The sequence below is a fragment of the Rhea pennata genome, chromosome 1 (assembly GCF_028389875.1).
Source record: "Rhea pennata isolate bPtePen1 chromosome 1, bPtePen1.pri, whole genome shotgun sequence".
Classification (NCBI taxonomy): domain Eukaryota; kingdom Metazoa; phylum Chordata; class Aves; order Rheiformes; family Rheidae; genus Rhea; species Rhea pennata.
The window spans coordinates 45,159,131-45,186,291 of record NC_084663.1 but is presented as its reverse complement, the minus strand read 5'-3'; the positions used below and the strand labels follow the sequence as shown (position 1 = coordinate 45,186,291).

The following is a 27,161-nucleotide window of genomic DNA, read 5'->3' as shown; positions in this document are numbered from 1 at the left end:
GTTTCTTTTTCCTCTTATTTCTCTTCCAGAAGACACTTTTTTTATAAACAGTTGTTACATTAACAATCACATATATACAAACAAGCTGCTTAGATGCAAGATTGAGTACTAAATTCCAGCAAATAATTAAAGCATTTTATTTCTATTTGTTATGACACTTGGTACAAAAACAACAACAACAACAGATGGATATAACCTAGAAAACTTTGATCAGGCATGAAACTGTCTCTTTTTCTTATGAAAATGGCTCTGATTGACCTCTGATTTTGCCTTTGGCTTCTGACAATACAAAACTGAATTAGATTTATGAGTCCCAGTTCTAGTTTCAGATTAAACAAAGTCAGGAAAAGGCTTTAAAAAATTCAAAAGTAATATTTTTAGCTGAAAAATTTAAAACTTGAGGATATGAGTGTGTTTTCTGAGAGATAACTAGCTTGGATGTTTGCCAAAGAAGGCAGAAAATACTTATTTAAATAGATAAAAAAGCAAAAATCATGACCTTTGCATTAAAGTGGCAAAGCATTCCTGCAACTGCAATGAAATTAGAAGAATTTAAAGATTAGACATACTTCTCTTTCCAAAAGAAAAATCAGATCTTCCCTAGGCTTCAAGCTCAAACAAAATGCAGTCATACAAATATTCTTACTCTCACCCGACCTTTATCTAATTACACACAAGATGCAACTAAACCAAAAATCAAATACTTTAAATTTAGTTACTGCCAAAATTAATACCGCCTATGAAATTTCTAACTCTTCTTTTTAGCATATGTATTATAACTACAGTCTCTAATTACATTACTGCACAATTATTTCCACTGGACTACTGCCTCATTCATCACATGGAAGGAATATAAATGATCAGTCACTCAGTATTTTGAGATGTTTGAGTTCAGGATCCTCTGAGGAGGAAACAGGGCAGTAAGCAGGACTTTGGACTCCTCAGAGACCTACTTGGAGGAATCCCATGGGTTAAGGCCCTAGAAGGAAGGGAGGTCCAGGAGAGCTAGCAAGCATTCAAGCATCACTTCCTCCAAGCTCAAGAGCGGTGCATCCCTTTGAGTAAGAAGTGCAGCAAAAGGGGCAGGAGACCTGCATGGGTGAGCAAGGAGCTCCTGGCCAAATTCAGACAGAAGAAGAAAGTACACAGAATGTGGAAGAAGGGACACATAACCTGTGAGGATTATAAGAAACTGTCAGAGTACGCATGGACTCAACAAGAAAGGCTAGGGTCCATTTGGAAGTAAATCTGGCAAGGGCAACAAGGGCTTCTACAAATGCATCAGTAGCAAAAGGAAGACTGGGGGAAATGTGGGCCTGCTGCTGAATAGGATGGGAACCCCGGTGATGAAGGATACAGACAAGGTAGAGTTAGTGAATGCCTTCTTTGCTTCAGTCTTCACTGCTAAGGGCAGCCCTCAGGAATCCCTGAGCCTGGAGACAACAGGGAAAGTCTAGAGAAAGGAAGACTTTCCCTTGGCCAAGGAGATTGAGTCAGAGATCTTCTAGGCAAACCTGACATCCATAAATTCATGGGCCTGACAGGATGCACCCATGAATGCTGAGGGAACTGGTGGTATTATTGGTAGGCTACTCTCCATCATCTTTGAAAGGTCATGGAGAACTGGAGAGCTGCCTGAGGACTTCAAGACAGTTAATGTCACTCCAGTCTTTACAAAGGGCAAGAAGGAGGACTCAGGAAATTACAGGCCAGTCAGCCTCACCTCCATCCCTGGAAAGGTGATGGAACAGCTCATTCTGGATGTCATCTCCCGGCATATGGAGGAAAAGAAGGTGATCAGGAGTAGCCAGCATGGATTCAGCAAGGGGAAATCATGCTTAACCCATCTGATAGCCTTCTAGGATGGAATGACTAGCTGGGTCGATGAAGCAAAAGCAATGGCTATTGTCGAACTTGACTCCAGCAAGGCTTTCGATACTGTCTCCCAAAACATTCTCATAGGTAAGCCCAGGAAGTGCAGGTCAGATGAGTGGACAGTGAGGTGGATTGAAAACTGGCTGAAAGGCAGACCTCAGAGGGCTGTGATTAGTGACACAGAGTATAGTTGAACGCCTGCAGCTAATGGGAGTTCCCCAGGGCTCAGTACTGGGTCCCATCCTGTTCAACTTTTCATCAATGACCTGGACGAAGGGAGTGAGTGCATCCTCAGCAAGTCTGCTGATGATACCAAGCTGGAAGGAGTGGCTGACACACCTGAGGGCTGTGCTGCCATTCAGAGAGACCTGGCCAGGCTGGAGAGTTGGGTGGAGAGGAACCTCATGAGGTTCAACCAGGGCAAGTGCAGAGTCCTGCACCCAGGCAAAAATAAGTTTTGGAATTTTGGAACCCTAGGCACCAGTACAAGCTGGGGGCTGACCTTCTGGAGAGCAGCTCTGCAGAGAAGGACCTGGGAGTACTGGTGGATGACAGGTTGAGTGTGAGCCAGAAATGTGCCCTTGTGGCCAAGAAGGCCAATGGTCTCCTGGGGTGCATTAGGAAGAGTGTTGCCAGCAGATCCAGGGAGGTGATCCTGCCACTCTACTCAGCCCTGGGGAGGCCTCATCTCGAGTACTGTGTCTAGTTCTGAGACAACCTTGCCAAGCTGTGCAGGACTTTCTCAGCTGAGACACGGAGGCCTGTGAGGGAAGGGCAGCATTGGGAGTAGACCAGAGTCCACCGCATTGGGAGTAGAGCAGAGATCTCGCCTGTTATGCTCCTGCTGCATTAAAGTAGCAGACAGCAAGTCCTGAGGCTGCCTCTCAATGCAGCCAGTCCTGAAAATTGTCCACAGTTGTCAAGATAAACACGTGGCAAGGAGATGTGCTTGGGGCGGGAATGTCAAAGAGGAGTACATCCTTCAGATATGGCTGCAAAGAGGCCATCAGAGCAAATACTGCCATAATTTGGGTCAGGACTTGGTGTCCTTTCTGAAAGAGCAGAGAGGTCCCACCCAATCAATCACTACAGGACACTGCTGTCCTCTGCAGTCTAAGTTACAGCAATAACTTTCCTTCCCCATCAGACCTAGGCTCAGTATGGGTGATTTTGCTGAAAAAATACTTCCTGCTTCATTGTAGTTCATTTTAGACTCTCTGTCACTTTAGACCCGAGGCCAAAGCCATGATAGCAAAGTTAGATATGCCTTCTCTGTCTTACTCCCAAATGCGTTTACTACCTTCCTCTAAAGAATTTCAAAGATCTCAAAAATACTCTAAAGTCACTAAAACTGAAGTGTCCTTATAAAAATGCATGAGTGACAAAACTTGAAAGTTCCAAAACTTCCAGAAGTTCAAGTAGAAAACTGCAAAACTTCCTTTTAAGATGATTGACAGTGGATGTACAGAAGTTCTGTCAGACAATCTAAACTCTTTGCCATGCTTACTATTACGCATTATTACTTTGAAGTTTTTTTTAAAAACATGCATAATGCTCAGGGGCATTTATCAAGTTTAACAAATACATATGTACAAATAAGTAGTTCTACTCAATTTCTTTTCAAAGTAGAGGATTGGTAATCACATTGCCGCTTCGCTTCTTCGCTTGTTTACAGTAAATGCAAAAAGAAAAAAAAAAAAGAAAGAAAAAAAAGAAAGAAAAAAAGAAAAAGAAAAAAAAGCTCTGAATGACTAACTTTTAGAAGAAAAGGAAGAACATGCCTCAGTTGGAGTTCACATCTTGTGAGTACCGTGGGATATTGAATAGCTAAATCCATGCAGCAGCCAGGACAGATGACTGAAAAAGGAAGTTCCTCTCATAGACAGGAGTGAGTCTGTTCCTTATATGCCATTCCCTTTCTCTCTCTCTCTCACTCTTTTTTTTTTTTTTTTTTTCTCCTCACTCCAAAATGACCATTCCCCTTTGGAGAAGGCTGGCAGAGAGGATGAGGAACGGAGGGAAAGGATACACAAGAGATACAGTGCAAAGCACTGAACACAAGCCAGTGGTGGAACAGAGCGATTGGCTCGCATTAACTCCCTCCTTTTTAGTTAAAAAGACACAAAGCCTTTCTTCTTCCTCATGCTAGAATGAGCAAAGGAAAGAACATCCTTGAAATACACTTGATATAACACAGTAAGCTCAAGTGGCAAATTTGGATGAATGAAGATGATCTTAAAGGCTTCTGGCACTTTTTAATAAGTTTCCTACAGTTGCTAAGAAAACTGAGCTAAACAAATAGCACAGCATTACTAAATGACAACATCTCTCTCACTCCGAACAAGCGAAGGACCAGTTACTTCAAATTTGCAGTTCAAAAAAATGTTTTTCCCCTCCAGTTCATCTCCCAGAGGAAAGGCACAAATTAAAAAGTTAATTTAAACATGCAAATTTTGTTCAAAAGATATTTAGTCACATAACGGGGAAAATAGAAAGCCAATGAAAAGGCAATCAAACAAGTGAATGGCTCTTTTAGCCTAGTAAAACAGGTCTTGTGGAGGAATAAAGTTTCTTTCTAGAAATCTGGAAAAGAAAAAAGCTATTTAAACAACAGGATTCCAAAACAAATGTATATAGATTCAGTATGAATTAATTTAGGATGAATTGGGAGACAAGTCCTATCTATCACAGCAGCAAGATTCTGGAACAGCCTTAAGACAGGATTTTTTTATTTTATTTTTATTTTTTTTTTTTGCCCACACTGCTTCCAGCTGATTTTACAGTGCAGTATGACTCATTTGTGAAATGGAAGATATGAGCTAACTGCTGCAGCAGCAGCAGACTTCACCCAGTGCTCAGAAAGTCTTTCAAGATCCCTTTCCCCCCCCGCCCCCCTAATCTGAGGGGGGGGGAATTGGAAGCACGTTTTTGTAGCTAGAACTGATGCACATCACATCTATAGATAGGACTGCCTATCCGAATACACATGGAGCAGAGCATTCACCCAAAATGAGCTGTTTCATGCAATTCTCCTGAACTCTTTAAGCTGCCAACCTTTGCCTATTTTGCTTCACCAACAACTTGAGAAACCTTCCTGTCCTCACTCTCTGTCTTGATTTTGACCTAAAGTCACTAAATACCAATGACACAAAACTCTGAGTTTTTGAGCCTGAAAAGCAGGCTCAAAACACAAACAGTGGGTAGGCAGTCTTCCACTTTTACTCAGGTTACATATTAACTTCTTCCTGGTGTAGTCCTATTAAAGCCAGCTGGTCTACTTAAAGAGCAAATTCCTCAGTGACTAACGCCGGTATAACCGACCAAGTATAATACAAAGGAAACATAACTGTCATCAAGGTAAACGCATACCTTACTGAAACACTTACAGGGCCCATTAGTTACTGTTTTGCCATCATCACACTTTGTTGCCTCAATATACATACACTGCCTGAATATACATCCATCCCACTGATTTCAGGTGGGACTGTCCACAGAAAACTACATTTACCTAGATGCTGTATGGATCAATAAGTGGAAAAGGGAAGAAAAGCCTCTTCTATTCCCATATATTCCCTCTCTAGCCATGTAGGAAGAAAGGATGTGCCTTGCCACCTTAAGGCAACTCTTGCATTTTCATTTGCACAACCAGGCTACAGAAAGGTGGGCAGGGATGCTGCAGCCACCCAGTACATGAAGTTCTTCAGTCAACGCTTTGTGTTTTGGGTGGGATTTTGTTTTTTAACAGTCGAGCCATTTAACTACTAAACTGAGTGAGCGTCAACTTTTTGTAAGGATCTACAATTTGGTCCTAATAACAACCAAGGCAGTCACTAAGGAACAGTATGAGCACAAAACATGGGTTGTGCTTTCCAATAGCATCCTGTTAACAAACGCATAAATGGCACATAGATCCTACTCTTTTAATCAATAAGAACCCAAGCACAAGCCATACAGTAAGCAATAACACGGAATGACCATTCCCTTTGCAGATCTCATCAAGCAGAGTAATCCATAACCTCCATAATCCATAAAAAAGACCTTCCCCCTGCAAAAAATCTCAAGCTTTTCAGGTAACAGTAACAGCGCTATCACTGTCTAGCAATTCTACAGAAGAGCCTTCAAATGCAAGCAAACTGGTTGCCACATATAATTCCCCTTTTTTCTCCTCCCCCTTCCCTACTACTGGGGCAACTCAGTTGAGATTACTACCATTTCAGAAATGCACCATCACTCATGCTCCCTCCCCCCCCCCCGGCTTCCTTGACGGACGGAGGCTGCCCTAGGGAAGGCGAGCAGCTTTGCTCCTGCCCTCCAGCATTGGTGGGCAGTTGCGTGCTGGGCCAACATGCCTCAGACAAGGTGCCTATATCCACATGATGGGCCCCAGCAGGCAGTACAGTGCCAGAGCTGGGCAGAAGCCTCTTCTGAAATTAAATTGCAATGCCTTCCAGAGTCAGGAAATTATTCTCCTCATGTGGTAAGATAAATTGAACTCAGCTGTGTGGACAAAGCTTATAAAGGGGGGTGGAGGGGACTATAAGCCACCTCAATTTCACATTTTGAAAAGTGTAATTGAATGGCCAGGTCATGGATGGATGGAACAAAATGCACAGAAAAGCTTGTGCTTCTTGCCACGCTAGAGCCTGAGGAAGAGCTCAGGAGCAGAGCTGTGTAGCAGAGCTGTGTACTGCAGGGCAGTGCTGCTCACCTCACTTGCCTTCGGGTGCCACCTCAAGAGCCAACTGCGCCGTACGCGGAGACATCGTATAGACAGCTGCGATTACAGTAAGATGCAGATTGCTGCTGCTGGTTTCGGTATGTGAAGAACTGGCATGCAAAGCATGGATCAGTTCCAAATAGGTTTGTACCTGGTTTGCATTTGCTGCTCAGAAAAAATAACCAAGTACTGAGATAGCAGGCAACACATCCTCCCTTGTTTTTTAACATAACATCATGGATTATTAAAACCTCTGTGTGTCGAGGAAGAGGAACTGGGCCCTCACTCATTTCCTACCACGTAAAGTGGTACATCACCTCTGCCTGGGACAGGTTCGTCACAGGGTAGTAGCTGAAGGGGCTTTTAGGACTTTTCAACTCTAAACTCAGCAAAGAAGCCTCTCACGCCAGCTTTTAGAAAGGCAGTGGGAGTGGGAACACAACTGCAGATGTCAGGTAGGCTAGCTGCAAGAGGCAAGGAAGAATTTTGCTTGTATTGATTTACAGAGATTTCACCCACGGATGTAGAGTTAAAGCTTGCCTATAAGATGCTACTGCAATTAAAGACTTTACAGAATTAAAATTTCAGTTATTATTAAAGACTGTTACCTAAAAGAAATCTAAAAAAACCCTTCATTTATTGAGGTAATACCCTAAGCTTGCCAAAGTAAAATTTATGAAAAAGTATACATTGAACTCATTCAAAGAAATTAAATTATTTGAATAACAGTCTTGTACATGCAGACCTATATCACTAAAGTCAAGACGAGATATGTGCAGGGAGGAAAAAGCACAAGAGGACAAGTATTCAGTAGAATTTTATCATCTATGGAGCATAATATCTTCTGAAAACTCAACATTAATACCCATTAATTACTACCATTTTAAAAGCATATTCAATGTGTACAAGATAGCGAACATACTTGAATTCTGCTGAAAAACTCAAATTAACATCAATTACAAGTACAGATGATACAAGAATACTCTAACCAGAACTAGGCCCACACGCAAATGAAATTATATATCAAAAAACTGTCTTCAAACTGAAAAGCAATTTGACTTCGGGCAGTAATTAGAAGCAACGTGAAACAAAAAAAAACCCATGAGCTTTAGAAAACAGTCACAATGCAAGAAACACTAAACAGCCAAAATAAACTAGTTTCTTTTTAATCTACTAAACATTGCCTAGTTTGGGAGAACAAATAATATTTTTCTATAGCTCTGTCCTTGGTCCTTTACAATAATAAAATAGATGGAAGTTTCAAAAACAAGAAGTAAAAGAAAAAAAGTGAAGCATAAGAAGAAATTTCAGATTTTGCTGGATTTATCACCTTATGAAATCTGGCTGAAATCAGCTATGTAATCATAGCTTTGAGATTTATTTGTAAAAGTTATCTGCAGTGCAGTCTCAAGATGTCAGGGAGGTTCTTACAGGGGGTGCACTTAGTATGTGTTTTTGAAGCACGAACTACCTTTTAAAAATCATATTGTAATATATTCTCTATCTATATTCTCTATCTATAATATAAAACATCAAATGAAATCTTCACTCCACCAAAGTTGGTACTAAAAATCTAAACGAGTTTCAGAAGTGCCAGGAATTTACCCTCTGAGTTTTCCCATAGGACTTTCTGTGAACAAGCTTCCAGAGAAGAATGCAAGTCCTTAACCTAAACTCAAATTTCCTAAATTCCAGGTCAATGATCTTATCCTCAGAATAGCCGGGGTCACAGTCGGCTTCACTTGAACGTATTTGGACTCAAGAAAGCCTCAGCAGAACAAATCCATTTTAACATATGCCCAAGGTTGTGATGAACCACAAACACATCCTTAAAAAGTCAGTAAAAACTTTATTTAAAAAAAATCCTTCATTAAAGATGCACATTGGGTTACAATCTATCTTATTTCCTAGGTAGCCAGTAGATAAAGAGAAGGTAGAACCGAAAAAAAAATCTTGCCAGTAAATTAGAGTGTGTCAAGGTCTGCTCATTTTCTGAAATAGTTCTCTGTAACATATATAACTGATGATTCATATTATTTTTATCCTCTTTCTCCACATTAAGTACCTTATCATTTAGTCTCTATTACATGTTTGCTGTTCTTCAGAAATTTAGGAATTTATTTATGGCTACGTAATTGTCATGTTTGAACAAAACAGGAAATTACATGTTCTGAACCAGGCAAACTTTCCAATGCAGATTTTATAATTGCTCTGAACTCTAAATTTATGCAGTTTAAATTGTCCTGAATGGCAAAAGTAGACGTGACTCTGAGCCATAAGCTGTAACAGTCAGGAAAAGAAAATACTGAAAGCAGCCATTATCTAACCTGCTATATTTTCTAAGTTTTAGTGCATTAAAAAAAAAAAACTGTTAAGTCAACAGCACATCTTAGTGGAAGACAGCTTCTTGAAAGAGAAGACAGAAAGAAATATCAGCAAGTTCTTCTGTTTGTACAGTTTATCTCTGATTACAGCTCAAAGAAAATTAATTAATTAATTGAGTCAAACCCTAATAGTTTGTTCCCCAGTCAGACAGCACATTGATTTGTCATTGCAGTATATGAACACTGGGCTGCAGGCATTAATTTGTATCAAATACTGTTGCATAAATGTTGAGAAAAAAGGAAGAGTATGTAAAAAAGAGGGCAAAATATAGTTAGAGTCTATTATGCCCCAAATCTAGTAATCAGAAATGACTGGAGGGGTACGTTCTTTATAAAGCTATATTAAATGATGTTTTAATTTTAAAGGCATGTACTAAAAAACAGAAACCATAAACCTAACTGGCTCTTGTAAGCACATGACAAGACATGCTTTCACAGAGTACAGTCCTAAGGTATTTTTCTGTAAAAGGCTCCTAAAGAACTGCATGCCAAGGTTGGGTTGAACTTACAAAAGAGCCCTTCGGAGTTTATGCTTAAGTCTGGGGTCCCACAATATCAACGTTTACTTCACTCACTATCTAGTTTGTATGTTAGGTGTGAAAGTATCCAACACAGAAAAATAGAAGCTGCATAATGAAAAAGAAGAGTTAAAATAACATCACAGTAAGATTTTTTTTCATTTTTGTGGAATAAGTTGCGGTTTTGTTTTTTGTTTTTTTTAAAGAAAGAAGTTTATACTGTAAGATATACGATAAAAATTAGAGATCCTTTTTGCATATGCATACATATACACAACTTCATTCCCTATATAGCCCATCCGTCACTTCAGTTAAACTCCTTTTAAACAAACGCAGTAGAATTCCAAGAAACTTTCTATTCAATAGAAATATCCTACAGAGGCATATATTTTGTGTATCAAATGGAAAGCTTATCATTATCATAAGATTATCAGCTTTTTCTCTGAACAGCAAAAATACTGAAATCTGTTTTCTTTTATATCCTTGTTTTTACCTCTCAACCCTTTTCTGTCTTTCTACCCTAGTATTAACTTCAGGTTCCCTTTATGACACTGACTGAGCAAGAGACAAAAGGTACTGAGTAGGCATACGAAAAATTTTAATAGTTATAATTTTCATCCTCCAAATAAATGGCATACGAGAAATTTAGGAGCATCAATCTAGTCTTTTTTTTTTTTTCTTACAATCTCCTGATGGGTTTGCAAGTTATTTCTTTAAAAATAACTGAGAAAGAGATGAGAAACAGATTCTTAAAAGTGGTGTGTTTCTTCACACTCCCCATTGCCTAACAAAGGCAAAACTGTGTGTTTATTTATACACACACACATATATGTGCATATGCATATATTAATAAAAAATAGTACTATTATATTGAAATACATTTATAGATAAATAGAGAGTTTTCTTTTCTGAACAGATATTCTAGCATTAAATTATTTTGAAAAAAAAAAAAAAAAAGATGAAGGAAAGTTCCCAGTGTGTTTAACTGTAAGGCAAATTAACGAAATAGGCAACTTCTCCTTTAAAAGTTAATGCAAGCCTACTAAGGAAAATTAAATTTCTAGATATTGTAGATGGCCATTTGAATTCTGAGCAGAAGGTCCGCGAGGCGCAAACAGAAGGGACCCACGTTGCCGCGCGGCGCGACCCCCCTCCCCAGCAAAGACGAGCGAGTCGTCACAAAGCAGCTCCCGGGTGCACGACTTCGCGCGGCAGCACTGTCGTGCCGGGAAGTATTTCACCCTCTGTGGAACTGTTTTGCCGCTCACGGTATTTACTCTCTTGCCTACCTACTACACATTTAAATTCTAGTAGTTAAACTTCTTGAAGCTACGCTGCTTTAGACTCAGCCAAAGAAGAAAATTATTTAACTATTTTAACATTTCAGATCTCTGGAACTAACCGAGTGGGACTGGCTCACGCTACAAGGCATTAGGCTCATTCCTCATCCCAGTACTTAAAAAAAAAAAAAAAAGGCTAAGTACCACTTTGGTATTTTCACAGGGTCACAAACAGATGGTGCATTTCTCTCATCTGCACTTCCTGAATCGACCGTCCAGAAGGATCTCTGCGTTTTGCCTGTACGAACCCACACCTTCGGGATTTGCCCGCTCCAAACCAGAACAGCAACCTCAACTATATGAAAACATGGATAAAAAACCAGGTCCTGCGTGCCCCCGGGTTTAAGGAGCGTGATTACGGGGACGGCTGCCACCAAGCAACAGCTCCCAGCACCTCCGTCTCCAGCGCCCACAGCCACGAGCTCCCCTCGCCGCCGGTCTCGCGGGCCACCCGACCCCCCGCCAGCCGCCGCGCACACTCACAAGTTGTAAAGCATATCAGCCATGTTGCTGCGGTAGTACAGGGCATTTCTATAGGCGGCTTCGGCTTCGGAGATCTTGCTCTGGCTCTTGAGAACGTTTCCCAGGTTACCCCATGCTGCCAAGAGGAGAAAACAGGATTCAGAAAGAGCGACAGTCCAACCACACCGCACACGGGACCCGAGCGCCAGGAACCTCCGTGGGGAGACAAACCCCACAAAGAAACCTTCTTTAGGAAAAGCGGAGGGGGCAGTATTTGCTTTTTTCCCTGTTATTCTGTATCATTACATCTTACTGTCAGACTTCCATTTTGCAGCAACGATGTGCATACATCCTGAGTACATGCAGCTTTTGGGTGGGAAGAGGAAAGGGAGCATTAAAAACAAAATATATAGCTCAATGCTTTAGTAAAGGGAAACTATAGTAAAGGGAAAGGGATATTTTATTTTATTTCACCTCTTAAAAAAAAAAAAATCCTCAGAGCTCAATGTAGAACTATGGCGTCTTCATAGCTTGAGCTTTTTTACAGCCTGTCTACACGAAACCACAAGAATTCTTCTCAAAGTAGACACAGCTCTCACTGAAGTATGAAAATTGACAAATGACACAGTAAGTAAGGTAAGTAACCAGGACTGAAAGCCTGCCATATGGATATAAACATACTACACACATCACTAAAATGCATTTTCTCCTTGGAAAACATGTGGTTCCTTTCCATACAATTTATTATGTTATACAGCATGCTTTTATATCCCATTTATAAAGGACTTGAGGTAAAATACATTTAAGGCTCCACATGTGTTCTTTTTGCAAGTGTTGCTGAGTTGCACAAAAAGCGCACTTACAAAAGAAACTGGAACTAGTGTTTTATATAAAACATAGGCCATGTTATTCAACATTTAGGAAGCTAATTTAACTGGTATTATAATTACAGTTTATGTGTGTACATGAAAAATCACATCATGCTCATAATACATCAAAGTTGTTTCATAAAACAGTTCTACTTTCACAAGTACTTTTTATGAGCAAGAATAATGGAAAGACGATGCACGCCCTTTCCACAAAACGAATACATGGCGAACTGCTCTTCCCTCCTGATGCACCAGCCATAAACATCAGCGCAAACAGCCATTAACCTCTGCTTCTCCAGTTACCCAAAGCCCATTCTACTGGAACTTCCACCTAGTCTGAGTAGTACAAACTTGCAACATAGTTTTAACATAACACTAATTACTAGGATGGTGATTATTTCATATACTTCTTTATCTGCTTCTGTAGCTGCTGAGGTTTGGTCCAGAAGTATCCCACCACAGAGACAAAAACAACAGCAATCAGCATTTCCCTCTGAGCAGAACAAACTAACCATTACTGGGAAGCACTGGCCAAATCCTCTTAGGATTCATAAAAATAGCAGCATCCAACTCTGCACAACGCATTTTATAAAGATGAAGAAAAAACACTCCCCAAAACATGATGCTTTGCATGCAAACAAGCTATTGGTTCTGTGAATCATTTCATTATAGTCTTGTACTTCATATGACTAGAATCAACTCCGTCATATGACATTTGGATGTTTGGTGACTCTTTCCTACTGAAAAGTCATTTGCTCCCAATCAACTAGAAGATCCATAAATGACAGGATGTATATATGAATACTTAAGTTCATATTTTCATCCTTTACACTAAAATGCCCTTTTAGCACTGTAAAAGGTAAAATTTTTTCTCCCACAGGCTTCATTTAATGCTGTACATGTTAGCATTTAACAGAGTTAATATACTCGTCAATGCACAGACCTTACTTCAAAATTGACAAATTGCTGTGCACCAAGTTTTTAATATCAATCTGCCTTACATTATAAATTTATTCCATTTAGACTTTTGTCTAAACTTGTAGAACTTTTTAAATCATTAACTATGAATGATCATTTTAACTTAATGTGATATAGAAAATGTGATATAGTAGAAGTAGCAGAGTGGCAGGAAATAAAGATTTGGAAAAAAAATACACACAGACACTAAAGAAGACAATCTCACAATCAGCATTAAAACTAATATGGAGCCCACAGTCTGTCTGCTTCCTTAAACTATTAAAACGTAGTATAAGCCTTCACACCTATTTATATACAGAATTAGTTAAATGAATGATCTAGTGGCTCTGTCCAGACGTTTGTGAAGCTATGTGAAACAATTTGTAAGACAAATTCTATATGTGGAGAACACATTCATAACCCTGGAAGTTATGAACAGCTATTAACTCCAGCAAGCACATCCTCTTTTGGTTGTTAGTAAACAAGGGAGAGAAAAGAGGATGGTCGATATGGAAGGGAGGCTACAACAACTATTCAAGGAAGTCTCACTCCTTACTTATCTAAGGAAGTAGAAAATCCAGCAAACATGTGGCATAACATTTAACTACATAGTGCAACTAATTTAATCTTGAGGGAGGCAGAGGGGAAGAATCTGAAGTACTAACTATATCTCAGGCATCTAATTTTCCAAGTCTTATCTCAAGCCAAATTTCTCCTGCAAAACTGTAGCAACATTGGTTCAACTTTATGAGTATTCAGAAACAAAATCATACCTGGCCATGAAGCCACATACCTATGAAAAAAACGCAGTCTGTGACCCCCCAAAAATTTCATCACTCAAATATTTTCCATCTGGGCATGGTAAGAAAATAAAAATGAATATTCTCAAAGATAAGTAAAGAGACTAGATTAGTAATTCTGGAATTTATAATGGCTAATGATTTTTTATTCCATTTATTTTTAATATATTTTTCACATAAAATCTGTAATATCTGAAATCTGCACTAAAATAGAATTTTTAAAAATACAGAAGATGCTAAGGTGCATATACACCACAATTTAATTACAATAGCACCCCTCCTAAGATGGAGAGCCTATTTAGCACAAGACACTGCAAGCAAACTGCGAGTGAAACAATTTTGTAATATTTACTTTTTGCCTGCTGTTTAACTCCCTGCGCACCAGCTATTAGATCAAAATAGTCCCAGGTCTTTTAGAAATAACACTCCATCATAGCTTGGGAACAAAGGTAACATTCACACATCAAGTACACCTAGAAAACAGCCCACTCAAACCTCACTTCATTACACAGTTTTCCATGGATCATATTCAACATGAATAGACATATTAAAAATTAAAATATCATTTCATATTTTTGTATTCTAAGCCAATGATAAAGGAAAAAAAAATCTCAAAGTGCTTGAGAACTCCTATACTAGTTACATCTGTTTGGAAGAAAAAGAGCACTTGAGATTTTTTTTTTTTCCTCAAGTAAATAGCAGGAAAAAATATGTAATGCTAAGCAGAAAAACACGCAATTAATTTGTATAACTTTATACATACTAAAATAGATTCCTATCAGACTTTAAAGATGACATTTACGCAACCTAGCAATGAGACTGGGTCAAGTTCTCAAGTATTTAACTGCTTTCAAAATGAACATGAACATGACAAACTTCAGCTTCAAAACTTAGCATGATTAACTTCTGAACTATCCTATAGGAACTGAGGATTAATTCCAAAAAACCACAGATGAACATATTCAAGCTTCTGTTACTTGTTTTGAATGAAAGTACTAAGACAAAAAATATCGAAGCAAGAACAGTATTGTCCAGTCTTATCTGCCAGATGCAGAAAAGATGCCAGATCTTAAGATGCACATCATACTAAGTAGCACAGTTGAATTTTCATTTCCATTTCTTACTTGTTTTCATAATTCAAGCAAGTTGAATGTTTGCAAACATTTTCATTTAAATAAATATTTCCCTTTCTACCAAATTAAGGATTATACTATAGTATTCAGTGGAATGAAAGAACAAAGGAACAAAGTAAAGTTTCAGAGAAAAACACTCAGATAGTAAATCAAAAATCATATATGTTGACTATTTAGTTTTCCTAGGGGGGAAAAAAAAAGGCAGATATTCACTAAGAATCAGAAACAAAGTTAACCCAAGGAGGTTTCGAGATTCTCCTTCCTACCCTATTAATTTCATAAACTAAAGGATAGCAAATAATGCACAAATATCTGTAGATTTTTATCTGACAGGCTTTTGAAGAGTATTTTTACACTTTTTCCCCCTCCCTCCAGTCCTCCACGGAGAGAAAAAGGAGGGAGCTATCACTCATCATGCCAAAAACAGAGTGGAAAAAGAACAGTGCTGATTATCAGCGCTTGAGAAGTGTGCGCGGACGTACATCGCGATTCTGTTAGTGTGCCGTGAGATTCTCCCCTTTGTGAGCAACGCTGACTATCAAAACAAGTCTTGTCCCACATCAGGTTGACAAACACTGCAGCTCCTCCAGATTCCCCTGCTGTTCTGTGCCTAAACCATCATGACTCAAAACTTCACTGAACAGTTATTTTTGCTTCCTTGTTTCCTTTTATTACATTTCCAGGCTTATCGGAGGCGATTAGGTACATGTGCCAAACATATGCTGAAAAGCCCCAAAGATGCTTCCTTCTCAAAACCTCATGAGATTTCTAGTCATTATCTTTTGGTGAGGCATTTATTCGGATGCTGAAATAGCTGAATGGGACTCTTTTTGCTTTTCTTAAACACTTTCTACTGTTTCCAAGACTATTCACACCAATTTTTCATTTGCTTTTCTTTCTTTCCAAGATGTACAAGTCAATTAAAGTAAGGTATGTACCTTTTATATAAATCAGTTCTTCTAAGAACACACAAACAAATCTCATTTTGGTGACAGCATCAATATCTGAAATTTATATTCTAGTTGGTGCAAAATTTTACTATTTTCCTTCATTGTAAACTTGTTGAGCAAGAAAAATCAGAGAAACAGGCATTAGAATAGTATGACACAAACCTGAGAACATTACAAGGAGAATATGGTGCTAATCACACTTCTGATTTTGAGATGTTATGATACTTCCCACAGATTATGTTATGACTTCTTTTCAGCGTTTCTTCTTGGAACTGGTTATTTAAGCAGTTACTAGTGTGATGGAATCAAATCTTAAAGAATTAAAATAACTTTATGGAAAACTTGGAGTTTCTATGACTCTTCAGGTGACACTTGTGATAAACTAGCAAAAACAGCATGAGGAAGAACCCACTGGCCTTGACCATACTACGCTTGTTACAGGAGGTCAATCTATATGGAGTTGTCAACATAGCACCTTTGAGGAACAGTACATTAACATATAAAAGTTTGAAATATAAATAATATTAAAAGAAATCTTTTTTTTTTTTTTTTTTTTTTTTTTTTTTTGCTAGAACTTTTATGTGGACTGAATTCCTGAAGCATGACAATCTGGATTTCCATTTTAGGACACCTTTTTTTTTTTATTTATTGAACCATCTGTTCTTAACACCTTTCCATATTGCATTATAAATTGCTACTTTACAGCGGTAAATAAGAAAGTTACAAGTTATATATGCTCATGTTAGCACTTTAGACTGTGGCAGTCTAACTACAATGCAGAGCAGTGACATGTTCACTACTGTGTTGTGAATCCCTCAACTCCACGGTAAACAAAATCAAATGCTTATTAAAACCTCTTGGAACTATTGTAGAGTTTTCTATTCATTCTTAGCATGTAAATTGAATAGTTCTAGACTGAATATTTTATGAACAGAAACGATCATTTTACCACTTACCCACATTAAGAGCTGAAAGCCATGTATGGCCTTCCATGTATTACTGAATATCTGAAAAAAATGAAGTTTACAGACTACTCAAAAATTAGGTAAGTTTGTGGAACAATGCTAACACAGAAGAGGATGCTTCAGTAAAAATAAATTTAGTATAGTATTAAGATAACCTTAATGCAGTATGTGGCTTGCATTTTTTTGCATTCATCAAGATTATACGTTTAAAAATAGAGACCTTACTGTCATCTGATTCAGCTCCCTTTTGTTGAAATTACAGATGCTAAACTGGGAATTAAAAGAAATATACTCTGTTTCCAGCTCTGCAGCTGATGTGCTGTTTAGAAGGCTTCACTTTCTTGTGCTGTTTAGAAGGCTTCACTTCCTGGTGTTTTTCCATTTTCATTATTGAAATGTATTATTCATCCATTAATTGCAAGTGTCTTCTGCCACGAACTGTGTCTTGCTATGTGTTTGTACAGTGCTACACCAACACAGCTACATACTAATGAAACATAAATGCACTATAATCTCCGATGCAATAAAGTAAAGGAAGAAGAGGAAGTGTTCTTGAAGTAAAGAAAAAAGATCTAAGGAATATTTCCTTAAATAATTGGTATTCTCATAAAGTGAGGGCCAAGAAAACTAAGTTACAGCTTAAAGATTGCGGGAACCATTGGTTTTTGCCTCTGTGCTTCCTATCATAGTCTACTTTCTCAATGTCCTTCCCAAAATATACTCAGGAGCAGACAAAGCTGCACTTGGTACAACAAGCGGTGAAATCTGACATCCCTTGAAGGAGCTGTGAGTTTGGTTTGCTTTACTAAGCTCCAAGCAAAAAGGTGAAACATTAAGACCAGTGTTAGCAGAGTCCTAATCAATGGAAAATAATCTCATTGAGGGAAAAAAAAAAAGAAAAAAAAAAGAAAGAATGAGATGTTGGCAATGAAGGTGAGCTGTGGATGTCAGTAAGACTCCAAATTACCTCCAAGTTACCTTTGATGGGTGAAGCAGGAGGAGAGAGCACAGCCCCACTTACACCATTCACACTTGAAAGGCTACTATCATAGCTGTAAAGAACAACAGCTTTCCCTCCTTGTCAAAATGTTATATTCATCAGCAGCTTATGGTTTGTTTCTTTTAAGGATACCACTTAATAAAGAAGAGTCGTGCTTCAGTCTTTAATGTTCACATTTTATCAGACAAACACATCCAGAGGGAGAAAGAGTTGCACGAACACCACCAAAATAGGTTTCCCAAATAAAAATTTTGAAATCTCCTTCAATGGCAGTCAAAAAAAAAAAAAAATCAGTAAAGACAGCATCACATTTAAAATAGATTTTCTATAATACAGGTCCAATATATCTCACAGAGATATTCAGAAGATGAGTTAGATGATGCTTGTTAAGCAGTCTGAACACAGAAAAGTCCACACAACTGCTAAAAGGTTACTATTTTGGAAGTTTAACAATTTTTATGAAAGTTCTGCTAATAAAACAGTTTTTACATTATGTTTTACATATAATACCGAAAGAACAATGAATTTGTCAAAATATATCCTAAATTCATTCATATAATTTACAAAAAAAATCCTTTAAAAATTCTGCTTGTTAATACACACATTTTGACTGTTACCTTGTTTTGCAGACTCAACTGCAAAAGCGTCCTGCTTCTTGTTTCTTAAAGACATAAATGGTTTCTATATACCCATAATTTATGAGTTTACTTTATATACAGATTTTTGTATCAGTGAGTACACAGCAATGTTGAGACAGACTGTATTAGAGACTTACCACATCCTAACTTTATAAATTCTTCTTTTTATTACAGGTTTTATTTATACTGTTTGTTCAACACTTCATTTGTTGATCTAGTCCAGGGCTTTGGGAATGATAGCACATAAAAGAAAAACATAATAGGAAACTACCCAGAGCTGTGAAAGCTTTCCAACACCATGTCGGCACGGTTATTGGACCGACTGAATTTTGGCAGACACTGCTACAGTTTTGTTTCTCAGTTTTGAAATCCTGATGTAAATGGGCAGGAATATGTGACACTTTCTACTATGTTTATCACGACAGCCTGATATCCTCATCCCCCTTGTTGTATTGAAAAAAGTTAACTTGTATTGCAAAAATTTACTTTTTGGTTTGTTTGTTTGTTTTTAATAAAAGGATAGCACAGTGCCTCTTTCAGCTTGATGAAACTGAGAGAAGATACTAAATAGCTGGTAAAATGGGGCTGCTCTTAGGCGACACAGTTTACTCTGTTCCATCTAGTGGCATATGGAAGCTTTGCTCACTGCAGGACACACTTGCTATTTCAGATAATCTAATTAGTTTTACAGAACCCAGTCTCGCAAATAAAAGCTCAAGTGTGCGAGGGCTCTCCAATCTGGCTGAACAGTAAACATCACATTAACGGGGTCTTCAGTGAGCATCGAGATAAAAACTGAAATAAAGCCAGCCAAAAACTGAAATAAACCTAGCCATCAAAATAAAAATGAGGAGGAAGGGAAAAGAAATAGGTAAACTCACATATCCTCATCTCTCCTAGAGGCTCCCAGCTTGCAACTGGTGAAGAAATTCTGACTGGCACCTTTCCTAGAGGTGACCCAGGATCAAATGCACTGCCTTACTGCTTTTAGTTGCACATGACCAGTAGAAAATGGTTTCAGGGTAACATTATAAAAGATCTTAACACAGTAGCTCTCACTCAGCACGAGGTGAGACACACACTCACTTCCAAAGTGCCCAGCTCCTGCATGGAGGTACCATCTCGCATCTCCAAGGAGCTGCCTCTGTGCGGCCACAGCAACGTACGGAAACCACTTTTTTTTTTTTTTCCCCCCAAAAAGGAAGATCGTAGTTCTGACCAAACTGTACTCTAAACCAGATTCAGCCCACAAGCCACAGGATATATGGAAGCTCCTTTCCAAAGAAAGAAATAGAAATTACAACCTCACAGTAACACTGTGGGTTTCCTGAAAAAAACCCATCTCGCTTCAAAAAACTCCACTGCTCTGGATATGTCCTCCCATATCCCAGTCTTTCTACGATTCCATCTTGTTTAATGTTATGATTCAGAGGAACACACTCTCACAAAGCTAAAACTATTGCAAGATCAAGGACTTGTTGACTATAAAACAGTTTTCTGCCTTCCAGTCTGTGCTAGCACATCCCAAGGCTTCAGGAAATATTTCTACATCTGACAGAAAGGACCATTAAAAACTGATTATTTTAATTTTGATGGAAATCCCTTTGTGTACCACGTGCAGCTACATCAGAGTAGTGTTTTGTGACACAGCAGCTCTGGTGGAGTTACCCCGTCTCTACTCCCAGTCCATGCTGTGCCACCCTGTCACTCATGCTAAAACAATTCTCAGTAAAGCTGGGGTACGAATCAACTGATACAGGGTGTTTTTTTTTTAAAAAAAAAAAGTGAAAAAAAAGTGAGTGTCAGTACCCTTAACACCCAGTCTGACCACTGGTCTGGTTCCCAGCATTGCCCACCACACCTCTCTGTGCACAGCTTCCGCCAGTTATGCGTACCGCAGCCTAAGCGTGCAAACACCACCCGCCACCACTGCCAGCAAAGCTCCCACGTCCTGAAACTTCCCGAGGGCCAGGAACTAAGCAGCAAAGCAAGGCTGATCAGAAATCCTCATGACATAAGGAGTTGCATTTTGCAGAGAAGACGACTCTCTCAAACCACCCCAGGAAGCACAAAGAGACCAGAGGAACAGAAAACTGCAAGAGGAAGAAGAGAGCTCTGGGCACCCCAGCCTCTTCAGGATTAATCCTGAGGAACAGTTCAGAGCACTAAACTCGCTCAGGCAAGGAGAACTACAAACACCAAACTACGTGACTCTTTAAGTTGTAAACATGATTTTAGAAAAATTATCTCTATTTTTCAAAACTACCACTTATGTCCAGAGTGGTGAACTGTAAGCCAGACTCCTACAGAGATGGAAGGATGCACTTAACCAACTGAAATGACAGCCTTGATCCCCAAAGCTAAAACTAGATGGGTCACGTCTCATTTCCAGGAAAGGGTAATGGACAGGATGATACCCTGCAAACACACCAGAGAAGCCACAGGAGGGGAAATCAGTGGGAGGGTTTTTACGAAACCAAGAGAACTGCAGAATTATTCACACTAAGTATATGAGACTTGGACAAGACAAATTACTACAAATCCTGAAGGCAAGTTCTCTATAGATATGATAGTTTAAGGGTTTGTGGTTGTTGCTGTTTTAATCATTTAAGGCAATGGTTCACAGAACCCGAGAAACTTTGCTGGTCCATACGGATATAGGAACATAGGTGGCTGGGAAGAATATTGAGGGAGGAATAAAAGCCTTTCTAACAAACAAAGGGTACTGGAAAACTTCATGAAATATTTGTATTTATTTATTTATCTACACTGGGATTTTATGCTGGCAGAAGAGATATAAAGAGACATCTAAATGTGTGCAAATTATTGTCATACCTCCATTAGAGGTCTGTTTTTCTACTAGACTTATGTAACGAGGCCTCAGTGTGTACTGGTAGAAATCCATTAAAGATTCTGAATAGGAAAATACAGACATAACTCATGCTGAAAATCTGTATGCATAGAACTTTTTTTCATGGTTAATATATTTTGAAAAGAAATAGAATAATGAAACAGTTGGATATGTGTATCTAATGTATTTAAACAAATCTGCTCAGATTGAGAACTAACCTAAACAATCTCATTTTACTTTAATTAGTAAAAATTCTTTCCCTTGGCAAAAATCAGACCATTTTCCATTCACTGTAATATTGTTTGGTTCAGATCTTTGCCACTGTTGGAGTGATTTTAGTAATACTGAAGTCAGAGGAATCAGAAGAGGAAGAAATAATGACTGTAGAGTGATATTTCATGATATTTCCATTTCTGGCCCAAAGATGATTTAAAGTTTTACTGCCAAGTTATGTATACAAAGTTAATACATGCACCAAAACACCAAAATTCAATCCCTAAAGCTCAAAGTATTCTTAAATAGCCAATGCAGTGGGTTTTTTTTTTTTTTTTTTTTTTTTAATATAAAGTACTCTATTTAGGAGTCAAAAAAAGTTGAGTGAACAACTAGCTGTGGGCCAGACCAACAGCTATGGAAACAGAGCCCTAAAGCTATTACACGAGACCGCAGCTTCTTGTCAGCAGCGTGTCAGCGGTTAGCAACGCACGTACCCGGAGAATGCCGCATCTTAAAATACTTCTTCTCTTTTCATCTCCAGTCATCACTAGTGATACAAAAAACTTAATGGTCATGGAAGTGCTGGTTTATTACATCCTTTCCCCTTGAAGGGACTACGGCTGCTTTACCTAGTTTACTACAAGGCATTACAACTATTTTTCCTCGCTGCACTCCTAGTTCATATTTTCATTGTCTGCTGAGGGAGGAGGAAGAGATCTCTTACTGACAGCTACTGTTAGCGAGGAGTCTTTTTCCAGCAGTAGATAAGGATAACAGAAGCAAGCCATCAAATCAGATGGAAAGAGGGGCTAGTATCTACTTCCACTCAAACTAGAGCGTATAATCAGGCATGAATATACACACACACACACACACACATATATATATACATGTATAAGTATATACATATACACACACACACAAATATTAATCAAAGAACAATTTGGCACAAATTTGGGTACCTTTTTAAAAAATAATATTTACATAAATAGGGGACAAAATTAACTCATGTGATTCCCCCCCCCCACACACAGACACACTAACACTTAATCCTTAAAGACATTTGCTTGCTGCATCGGTAACAGTAAACTAAAGGGGAAATTAACAGTACAAAGTATTCAACGTGGACAAAAGAAATTGAAGTTTTCTAGTAAAAACAAAGGTTGTACACTTTTACAGTTCAGCCCAAAGGCTAAGGCTATATCACATACTTGATGTGAAACAACCTAACTTCTGAATTCAGCATTAAGAATTCCTTCAGTTTTGCTTAGTAGATGGCACCAGCAAACTAATGTGTAAACTAATTACACAAAATGACAGGAAAACTATACAGGACACAAAAACATGATCGTTACTTTTTATGACTAGAAAAAACCCTCAAATGAGTATACAGCTACTCTGTAGTTGTTGTTCAACGAAGACGCTTCACAGTGCTGAGCTTCATACTCATATCATGATATTCACATCCACATACAGAGGTACACTCTACCAACCCTATGTTATAACTGATGCTAATAAAAAAAAATAATAATAGCAACTATCCATGAAGTTCCAGGGAGAAAAACTAACCAAAGATGAATGTTACGCCAAAAAGTGCCAAAATAAGAGAGTTCTCTAGACTTCCTACAGGCACAAATATAGCAGAATGAGCCAGGAAAATGTCACAACATCACTGCAAATGAAGAACTGTAGGATGGGGAAAAGGAACACTGCTGCCCAGAAGAACAAATGTATTTCAGTATCAGAGTATCTTCTGAAAACATTATGCAAAATTGAAAGATTCACTCTGATAAGAGCTGGGAGTAAGAGGACAGGAGCAAAGACAAAAAAAAAAGAGGCTATCTGTCCATCTGTATCCTACAGCTTCTCCACTCCTCTTTGCCATCACCATTTCCTGGTCTTAATACTGCCCACTGAGATACACTGCGGAACTGATGGAAATAAGAAGTTACAAGCTAAGTGTAAGATTTTTAACTCAAGCTAGGATTATAAAAGGTAATATTACTTTAAACCAAAGGTATCTAAATGATTTTTCAAGGAAGATTTTTTTTTTTTTTAATTCCTTATGTCAATAGATACTTCTCATTACCTGTAAGGAACATCTAGTCAAATTGAGTTCATTTGAACAGAAAAACTCAAAAAAAAATAGAAATAAGCCTACCCTCCAGCCCCCAACACATACACTTTGTCTTGATGCAACAGACACAAGGAATTTTTTGTTCCCAGATGAAGAAAACAGTATAACTAGAAGCTCCCTTCTTTTTATCCTATTAATAATAATTTTAAAAGCCCTATTCAGGAAGGGACTGAAGCACATACTCAAGTCTCCCTGACCTGCAGAAGGTGCAAGCATATCTTACTAACACTGATGGCCAGTGGATAATGGTTCAGGACAGACACCTGAACAGCACAGAGAACTGCTCCTGAAGCCAGGAACTGTAACATCAACTTAAACCAGTATCAAGTGAGACACAAGCCTTATCAGCCCAGGGATAGCACCACAGTAATATGGTAATACTGCTTTTGAAAGCAATCTAGGATCTGTTTCTTGCTGTACTCCCTTAGACAGATGAAGCTGCAGGTGTTTTTGCATCATGTTCCACTGCAGACAGTTACATGCATGAATTTATTTAGACTTGAATGTGTGGTTAGTTAAGCACCCACTTAAGTGCTTTTCTTGGTGTAGCAGATCTGCCAGTTCCAGGAAGGATCTTTGAAGATTGCTTATAAATCTCACGTAAAACACCAGAAAAACAAAAAGACATCAGTAAATACAGCTAAGCAACTAACACTTCTGCAGCAGACCAGCAGCCTAAGCAGCCTCTACTACTTCCTACAACTTTAATCAGTGTCTGTAACGGTACAACACGCTTGCATCTGAACATCTAAGATGGTTATCATGTGGACTGTAAGGTACAAAATGGCCTGGAGGAAAAAGATTATAGTTTTTGAAGCCTACTTTGGGGACCGCAGAGAAAACAAGATGTAATGAGAACAATTATTTTGTGCATCATTATAATTTTATATTAAACACAAAGTAATCATCACCACAGGATGACTCTCAGTCTAACTAGAAAAGATGTGAGAGCTACTACCCATTTTTATTTTTATTTTTATTGTTTTTTACATTTTGTGAGGCTTTCTTCCCTATAAAAGAACACTCAAATAACGTGAACTGTTTTATATCAGTTAAGCTGCTCATTAAGTTGAGGCAGGCACAGAGAAACACTTCTCCCCTTCCCTCCCTAGTGTCAAAACATGTATACAGCCACTTCAGGATCTGTAATCTACATTAATCCATCTCCCCTATTTTTCTCCCAACCGCTGACAAACTGAAATGAGGCAAGCTCAGATCTCTTTGAAGAGATCTGAAATACCAGGCACAATCAACGTGCCAAATGAGCAAGCCCAGCAACAGCCACAGCGCAGGAACCCCGAATCCTCATTTCGGTCCCCTCGGCTAATGACGGGCAGCCGCCTGCCGCAAGCCGCCGCAGCCAGGGAAGCCGCCCGTTTTTTTTAGGTTTTTTTTTTTTGGGGGGAGGGGGGGACAGGCGAGCTGAGCAGTGCACCACTGCCGGGTATTTTTTCCCACGCTGATAAGAACAGCCTGGGAGCGCCGGACACGGCCAGCGGCGCCCAGCCCCGGCGCGGCTCTCGCCGGCCCGCGGCAGCACGCGGACAGAGCCGGCACAAAGCTCCCTGCTCCGTGCTGCAGCAAAGCCCGTCCTGCGGATTTCTACTCGCTTCTTCACCAGCTCCCCCCCGGGGAGGTTTTGAAGTGATCCCTCTTCTCTTTTTCACCTACAATAGAAGAAGCTACTGCTCAGAAGCACTTTATAGAAGAAGAGAGGAAGGGTAAAATCTTCAGGGAAGATGTTCCTGCAGCTCAAAAACGATCAGAAGTAAGAAAATAGTGATGAGGAGAAACGGCTGCAAGGCGAAGAAAACAAAAATGAGGAGTGGAAGTCTCTTCTTAACAGCCTAAAAGGAAGCAAAGGCCTTATCCACTATAACACTTGACTGAACTGCCCATTGTCTTACAGTGTGAATAGCCTATTTATCACTAGCATTCCCCAAAATATAGAAAGAAGGCAACAAAAATAAATTGTTTTTTCTACGTCAACCCCATTTAATTACTGAAGAGCAGTTTGAATTGTTGATCTCCTAATGCTTTAGCTGGATTGGCAGCCAGTCTAGCCCAGTCAGGCTTGCCTGATTGTATGAGAAATAGAAAATAAAATTAGCATAGGCAAAGCCAGGGATAATCTAGGAAGTATTCACAACAATGAATAGAGTTGGGTGACAGGTTGCTTTTGCTAAGGGGCTTTGATACCCTGCCTTGTTATCGTGCGTGTGGGCTAGTAAATATTCAGCAGAAGTTTACCAGGATATTTTAAAGAGATTTACAGTGAGCTCAGTCATGTCTACATCACCACCCTGACATGCTGGTTTTGCTTTTGCATATCTTACAAGATACTTAACGTCAGCTTATATGCAAGAAACTAGATAGTCATATATATGCAAGTCTGTGCATACTTTTGATGCACATGATGGAAATGGCTTGCCTTGTCTCCTGGGAGAGCAATACCTAATTCGAGGCACAGTCTCAACTAATCCTACTGTTGGACAAAAACTAGAGTTTTCTATCAAGAAAACTGGGTCAAAGCAAGCAAACAACTACTAATGCAATCTTGGGATTCATGGAATCTCCATAAAGGCCAAAAAAAAAAAAAGAATAGAAAAGAAATAAAAAATATAAAAGAAAGGAATATACAGTAACTATTTTAATCAAATGCACACAGACTTTTCTTTTCAAGGGATGACAACTTTTTAGTGCAAGTTTTATATTGCCACTGAACTGGTAAGTCTCAGGGCAACATATAATCACCCTGGTGCACTGCCTGGCTGTTCATTATCTCTTGTCCTTTTGCATTAGTTCTCAGAGGAGAAAAGGGAAAGGAAATGGGCTGTGCTTGCTCATACTGTTAACAAAGTCACTTGCTGCAGCAACAAGCTTTACAATTTTACCTAGATTTTTACCTAGGGCGACATCGCACACAAAGAAGAGTTACAAAACCAGACTGACAACTGATAAGCTACTATAAAGCTGCTTTGCAAGGCATGTCACCTGCCAGATCTGCTTTTCCACTGCCTATCAGCTCACAGTAACATCTGCATTTGCCTTTTATTATCACAACTTTTAGACTGTGTCATGACATAACTGCCTCACCAAAAGGCACAGCTCTGTCAGCAAATGACTGTGCATCATACAGTGGGCTGCGGAGCAGAGAACTGGGGAAACTCAAGTGCAAAATGTTCAAGTGCCATCAAATTTTTGATCCCTTCTCACTTCTGATGCTTTCTGAATAATGAAGGCTTAGTCAATGCCCAACACCGCACTCACAGGTGGTATTTTGACTGTGGTCACATAAGCTTGCTTGTGTGCCAACAGCCGTACAGCCAGGGCAGCGCTGAGTTCAGGA

General features: G+C 39.0%; 1 protein-coding gene across 1 annotated transcript in view; it reads right to left on the bottom strand.

Annotated features, from left to right (window-relative positions):
- The window catches only part of TMTC2 (transmembrane O-mannosyltransferase targeting cadherins 2), a 251,582-nt gene that overhangs the window by 78,230 nt on the left and 146,191 nt on the right, over positions 1-27,161 (bottom strand). Inside the window, exon 4 of the mRNA XM_062584900.1 lies at positions 11,318-11,432. Within this exon, the coding sequence (XP_062440884.1) occupies positions 11,318-11,432 (115 nt within the window). The remainder of the gene's footprint in view (positions 1-11,317; positions 11,433-27,161) is intronic.